The 6,625-nt window shown below is 53.2% G+C and overlaps 1 protein-coding gene across 3 annotated transcripts; it reads left to right on the top strand.

Moving 5' to 3' along the window:
• Nucleotides 1-69: 69 nt before the first annotated feature.
• On the top strand, nucleotides 70-3,682 carry RPL10A (ribosomal protein L10a). 3 transcript variants are annotated; one of them, XM_015650681.3, is made up of 6 exons: nucleotides 70-127; nucleotides 323-397; nucleotides 495-575; nucleotides 897-1,045; nucleotides 2,269-2,441; nucleotides 3,478-3,682. In XM_015650681.3, exons 1-6 carry the CDS (start codon nucleotides 123-125, stop codon nucleotides 3,646-3,648), a joined length of 654 nt encoding a protein of 217 aa, XP_015506167.1. In that variant the 5' UTR covers nucleotides 70-122; the 3' UTR covers nucleotides 3,649-3,682. The 3 variants fall into 3 exon arrangements, with proteins under 3 accessions (XP_015506167.1, XP_015506168.1, XP_015506169.1); XM_015650682.3 differs by lacking the exons at nucleotides 70-127; nucleotides 323-397; nucleotides 495-575 and adding an exon at nucleotides 600-808 and having other exon boundaries at nucleotides 2,254-2,441; XM_015650683.2 differs by lacking the exons at nucleotides 70-127; nucleotides 323-397; nucleotides 495-575 and adding an exon at nucleotides 615-808.
• The last annotated feature ends 2,943 nt before the right edge of the window (nucleotides 3,683-6,625 follow it).

Consider the following 6,625-nt stretch of genomic DNA (forward strand, 5'->3'; position numbering starts at 1 on the left):
GGTGCCGCTCCCCGCCGTTCCCAATATGGCGCCGCATCGTGCCCTCAATTCTCGCGAGATCTCGACAGTATTTATATCGCGCCGGCGGTGCTTCTGCCCTTCCGGTCCGAGCAGCGGCAGCCATGAGGTGGGTCTGGAGGCCATCCGCCGCCATCCGCCCTGTCAGCCGTCATCCGCACCCGGTGGGATCCCGGGCCCGTCCGGGCCGCCGGCGGGGCCCGGTCAACGGGGTCAATCGCGGGGGGAACGCGCGGGGACCGGGTCGGGCTCGTCCGCGTCCCGGGCGGAGCCGGCCTTGAGCCCGCGTTGTTTCCTCCCGCAGCAGCAAAGTGTCCCGGGACACCCTGTACGAGGCGGTGAAGGAGGTGCTGCACGGCAGCCGTGCCAAGAAGCGCAAGTAAGAGCCACGGACACGGCGGGAGCGGACGTGTCACCCCCAGCCTCGGCCTTCCCCCCTCCGTGCCCGGCCAGGCCTCACCCGGTGCCTCCCGCAGGTTCGTGGAGACGGTGGAGCTGCAGATCAGCCTCAAGAACTATGACCCGCAGAAGGACAAGCGGTTCTCCGGTACCGTCAGGTTCGCCATCCTCTCGCTCCTACCCAGCCTTCGGCCCTGCCCGGCCCTGCTCGGGGCCGCCGCAGGTCCGAACCGCTTGGGGAGTCCAGCGCGCCTCGGCCCAGTGGGAGCGGCTGGACGGACCCTCACCCTGGGTCTTAAAACATGAGGGGAGGTGCAGCAGCCCCAGGGCTGTCCCCACCGGCCTGCTGGGGACGGCAGGTGAGCGGCTGTGCAGGATGCCTCTTCCTGTGGTAAGGTGTTTCCGTGCTGGCTCCATGGACGACACGTGGGTGGTGCTGGCTGGTCACTGACTTGGACCTTCCTTCCTTGCTTCTGCAGGTTGAAGTCGACGCCACGGCCCAAATTCTCTGTCTGTCTGCTGGGGGACCAGCAACATTGCGATGAGGCCAAAGCAGTTGACATCCCTCACATGGACATAGAAGCTCTAAAGAAGCTCAACAAAAACAAGAAGCTGGTGAAGAAGCTGGGTGAGTGTCAGTAAGGCTTTTCCCTATGCTCAGATTTCCATATCATGGGTAGTTGTAGAGCTGAAAAGCTGAGCAGAGTCAACTCCAGTACCAAAATCTGCCCAAAAACTATTCAGAAAAGCCACCAGGTTGTTTCCAGTGCAGGTTTCACAGGTCAGTACTGCAGAACTGGAGCTGATTGTCCAAGGAAGGGAGAAAGACTGAAAATGTCCCTGTCGACAGTTTCACCCTTCCTTGTGTCCCTCGATTTCCTGGTCAGGGAGCTGGAGGGCAGCAAAAGCCAAGAAATGATAGAAGCCAAGAGTGTGTTTTAGTCCTGCAGTTCTTATGTGAACAGAATGAAATGCATTCCTTTTTTCTTGCTCAGAGAGAAAAATCTTTCCCTGAGAATTCCAGAGTCCTTGAGATACATTCCTCAGGCAGACGGGAACTTTCCCCTCAATCCATAATGTGCCATAGAACTATGTGCTGTTAGGAAATGACCGTGATTGTTGGCTAAGCCTCTTCTAGATGGATCCTCTATCGCATTTCATCCTGGTGTCCACAGTCTGTAGCAGAGCTTGGAGTTAGTTCGGTGTCACCTGGGGCTTAGCAAAGAACAGTTAATCAGGGAACAAGCTGTCATTTGGAGTCTCTGTTGAGTGAGGCTGGGGCCTGGCTGCTGTGGCAGTCATTCCTCAGAGATTGTAGGCTGTCGTTCTATTCGGAACGGCTGGGAAGAACGACACAGACTCTCTAGGAGTCGGTTAGGAGAATATCTCGTAGTTTATTACTTTAGCTTTGTTTTATAAACTGATACGTGGAAAGTGTCAGTTTATAAAAGGATACAGAAAGGAAACTCTTACTGGTTAGCAAATTACATTACCATCACTGGTCAGTGGGGCACGCTACCCCCTGACTTTCTCCTGCAAAGAAAACAAGGGACAGACAAACAGCACCTGGCAAGGCTGTTTTCTGTCTCTGAGAATTGTTTCGAATACTCCCATGAATTTCTCAGGTTAGCTTCTCAGGCAGGACTGAGAGCTATGTGGCCTGTAATTTCTACAGGCTCTCTGTTTCAGAGTTAGACACAGAGTCCACAGTAGGCAAAACTAGCTCCAGTTAGGTGGGACCCAGGGAACTGAAATTGCAGCAGGGAGTCGCATGTTCTCAGCTGAGTCCCTCGCTGGGAGGTTGGTTTGGGAGCAGAGTCCATCCTTACCTCCCAGGTTGTCTCCTTGCAGCTAAGAAGTACGATGCCTTCCTGGCTTCTGAGTCCTTGATCAAGCAGATTCCTCGAATCCTGGGCCCAGGCCTGAACAAAGCTGGGAAATTCCCTTCTCTCCTCACCCACAATGAGAATCTGGTGGCTAAGGTGGATGAGGTCAAATCAACCATCAAGTTTCAGATGAAGAAGGTAAAGCGTGGCTTTAGTTGTGTACCTGGGGGTTGTTCTGTGTCTCTGCCATGTCTGGGTTGGTCTGTAGGTGTCCCTCGAGTGTTCCTCAAACTGTGGCAGTTTTCTCCAGCAAAGGGAAATGGTATCAGGAGTGTTCCGTGGCCAGCCAGAGAGGAGGAATAATTTAACTGTGGTTGACAGATCTTGGAACAAATGATGAGGAAATGATTAGATGTTTCAGTGCTGAGTACAATGCAGTGAAATTAATGCTGCTCCCAGCATGTGGGTGCTGCTCAAGGAGGGGGACCTGGCCAGGTGTGTCCCTGTCGGGGGCTGAGTGTGAGTGAGGCTTTTTTTGGGGGTGAGTCTTGGACTTGACTCTATCTGAGGGAACATGGGAGCAGCTCTGTGGGGATCTGCTCTTGGTGTTGAGGTGAACTGACTCCCTCAAACCAAAATAACCCTGTTTAGGCATCCTAACCCTGTGTCAGTGGACCAAGTGTGACTCATGGGGGCACATCTGGGAGGACACAGCAGATGTGAGGGTTTGCAGATGCTTGAGCATTTAAAATAGCTGAGCTAATGTGTCCTGACACTTGGCCTGTCGGCTCACTCCAGCCTGTGGGGAGCGTTGGCCTCCAGGCTGCTCGGGGGGGCCAGGCGGGAGGAATGGCCCTCCTGGGCCTTTGTCACAGTGCAGAGAGAGAGAGGGCTGGGGGCTGGCCCCAGGGGCAGAAAGGGAAGCTGGTGTGGGCTTGGCAGAGCAGGGTAATGCTGAGCTGTGCTCCTGTGCCAGTTCTTCACAGTGTGCCACAGGTCCTTCCTGGTGTCTCATATGTGGGAGGCAGCCGTGCTCCCTCCTCACCCAGTCACCTCTGCACGTGTTAGAGGTGGCGTCCAGGTGCTACAGGGAGCCATAGGCCAGGTGGAAAAGCCTGTGGGTGGGCTGGGGAAGCCATATCCAAACCATGGGACAGCACAACACACTGATGAGTGGGTCAGCTCTTGTCACCTTTGCTTTGCCTGTGAAAGCTGTACCTGTGTCTGTCCCCAGGTGCTCTGTCTGGCTGTTGCTGTGGGTCACGTGAAGATGACAGAAGATGAGCTTGTCTACAACATCCACCTGGCCATCAACTTCCTGGTGTCGCTGCTGAAGAAGAACTGGCAGAACGTGCGAGCTCTGTACATCAAGAGCACCATGGGGAAACCCCAGCGCCTCTACTAAAGGGGGGCAGCAATAAATTCTGCAGGCACCCACAGCTGTGTGTGGTTCTGTTCCTCCAGAGCTCCTTGGGGAGGGTTTGCCTAAGAACAGCTTGCTTCCTCCTGAGGAAGGCCTCAGATGTTGTGCTGAGTTGAGAGAGAGATGAATACCAAGTGGGATGTTGGAGCTTTTGAGGGAAGGAGCCTCATACCCCCCTGCATTCAGAGGGGGAGGGGAAAGGACTCCACTCTCCCCAGAGCAGAGGTGTCCCAGCCAGGTGCAGGTTCAGCACCTGTAGCCCCCAGATCCCACAGGAGCCTTTCCTGGTACAGAGCTCACCTGAGTCCTGCTGCAGAGCCCAGCCCTGCTCTGGGAGGACCAGCAGAAGCCTTTAAGGGCAAGTGCCCCTCACCAGCCCACGCCTGCCCAGGGGGCAGCTCCTGAGGACTTGAGCATTGTTTAACTCTATGTTCTGGCCTAAAAATGAAATTTGTTGCATCTAAGTAATGTGTGTAAATTGCGTAGGGGCTGGAAAGCTTAGGGAAGTGCAGCATTTAAACTTCTGGAGGGAGAAAAAATACTTTGGGCCCTGGAAAAGCTTGTCGGGCTCTGAGGGAACAAAACAATGAAAACAGTTCTGGATCCTGCTGTTAGAAACCTTTAAAATAAGCATCAGAGCCAGTTTTTGAAAGATCAACACAACACCAAGAAATTCCATTTAATAATTAAAAAAAGACAATACAAAATGCAAACATTTCTTTTTACAAAGTTCAAATAACATTTTTTTTTTCTTTTAATCAAGTGCAAATAACTTCATGAACTACATCTTGCTCATCACTTTAATCATTTCTGCTGGAGATGGCAAGTCCTGGCCCGCTGCAAAAGGCAGATATAAATACTCCAACGTGGAAAAAAACCCCAAAAACCAAAACCCCAACAACCCTCATTTCTCCTGACAGCTTCAAAACCTTGATCCCCGAGGTGGCTGATGTGGGTTTCAGCCTTTCAAACCCATGCTGAGGTGGGGGGTGGGTGAGGAGTGGGGCTGGGCTGCTGTGGGGTGGGTGGCTCTAGGGGCCCTGTGGAATTTCTGTGGCATTTTTGAGCTATTTGGTGAAAGGAGAAGGGAGGAACACCATTACCAGATACTTTGGCCATTCCAGGAAGGTGTGCTGCCTGCCTCATCCTTCCACAGCTGCTTCAGGAAGCAGAGGTGGCTGGTGCAGTGACAAGGGTGACAGCCAGGGCACACCAAGGGCCTGATGCCCTACAAAGGCAGCTGAGGCTGGGCAGTAACCTGACATTAGATTAGCCACAGTTAATCAAACTTAATGAACTGGTGGACATCAGGGGCTATGGCCATCCAGGGCACCACAGCAGGGTTGGTCATTCCTGGGCTGATTTTATTTTTGCTGCTGGCTTTTTTCTTTCCTTCTAAATATGAAGGACTCTTTCAAAGGTCACTGGCCTTGCACCACTGTCCCAGAGCCACAAAACCCCTCCAGATCCCTACAGCAGCTTTTGTGCATTAAAGCAGCTGCTTTCAGACAGTGACCAAGTGGCAAACAGCTCAGCCCACAGATGTGGAGCTTCCAAACAGGCTGGGAGCCAGCAGCAGGAGAGGAAAATCCACAGCTGGGATGAATCAGGACAGACTTTTCCAACTGACAAACCTCAGCCCCTGTGCCAGTGCTCAGCCTGCCTGCAGCCCCTCACAGAGCCCGGGAGAGGCTCCTGGGGTGCTGGAGCACTGTGGATGAAGCAGGGAAAACAGGGATGAGCAGCTGCTTCCCCCAGATGCAGGAAAGATGGACCCAGCGGGACATGCAGAGCAATAAATAAATGGTTTGTTAAAAGCAGGGCTGGGCTCAGGTATGGGCAAAGAAACATTGAGGGTCAAGTGGGGACAGTGATGGGAAGGGACCTGGCACTGGCAGAGTAAGTCGATCATGTTTAGTCCTGGCAGCTCCAGTTCTTTGAGAGGATGAAGATGGGGATGAAGGTGTGGGGAGGATGACAGCTGAGAACTGGTGGTGGGACTGGAAAAGTAGGGAGGCTTGGGGAGGAGGGATGAGTGGTGGCAGCAGTTGCCTGTCCCTGGGAGTCCTGTCTGTCACATGAAGATGCTGGGGACAGTGATGTCCACCTGTCCACTGTCCCCAGCTGAGCCTGTCTGGGGGAGGCAGATGCAGTGAAATGGGGTGGCAGATGGGTCTTCCCCAGGATCTGTGCCCCACTTCCCTGGGGAAGGACTCCCACAGCAGAGGCATGGGGCCAGAAATGCCCGGTGGGAATCAAAAGCACAAAACCTCCCCAGGTCCGTGAAGGTATCACTCTACCTGGGGGAGAGATTCTGGGGCTCAGTGGAGGGCTAGGCTAGCCCACCTCCCAGCAGCTGTTGGCTCATCCCTGAGCCCCTGCAGGGAAGCAAATAGTTTGCAACAAGCAGGTGACACAGCCGAGTTTTGATCCCCCTTGCAACAGGGCCTGAACAACGCCCAAACTGCAGTGGATCAGTCTGAAAGGATCAACTCCATCCCCCATGGATGGACCAAGACTCCTCCAACTCTCTGCAAAAACTCACCCCATTGCTCCAAGCAGGATAGGCACCGTCTCCCCCCAGACAGGGGCTTTTATCGGGAACAGAGGTGGCAGAAGAGGCCTGAAGATGCCATCACTGCTGGTCAGCACAGCCCAGGGCCCAGCTTGCTCTGTGTGGATGGTTTTTGTTTTCTTGCAAACACACATTCTCATTTCTCAGGCAGTTATAAATATTGTCTTTTCTAGTAAGAAAAAAAAAAACAAACAACTTCCCTCTAAATAATATAAGGAAGACTCAAATGATTGCACTTAATACATATGAAAAAGGTAGAAAGGAGGATATCCTAGTGCACAAACATTAACTCCTGCTCTTCTCAAAGCTTGCTTTTCCGAGTTACTCTTTGGCAGAGCTTGTAACAAAGTCTGGTTTCTTGGCACAAATGTCTGGGGTGGAGGG

This window comes from Parus major, chromosome 26 (genome assembly GCF_001522545.3).
Source record: "Parus major isolate Abel chromosome 26, Parus_major1.1, whole genome shotgun sequence".
NCBI classification, from domain to species: domain Eukaryota; kingdom Metazoa; phylum Chordata; class Aves; order Passeriformes; family Paridae; genus Parus; species Parus major.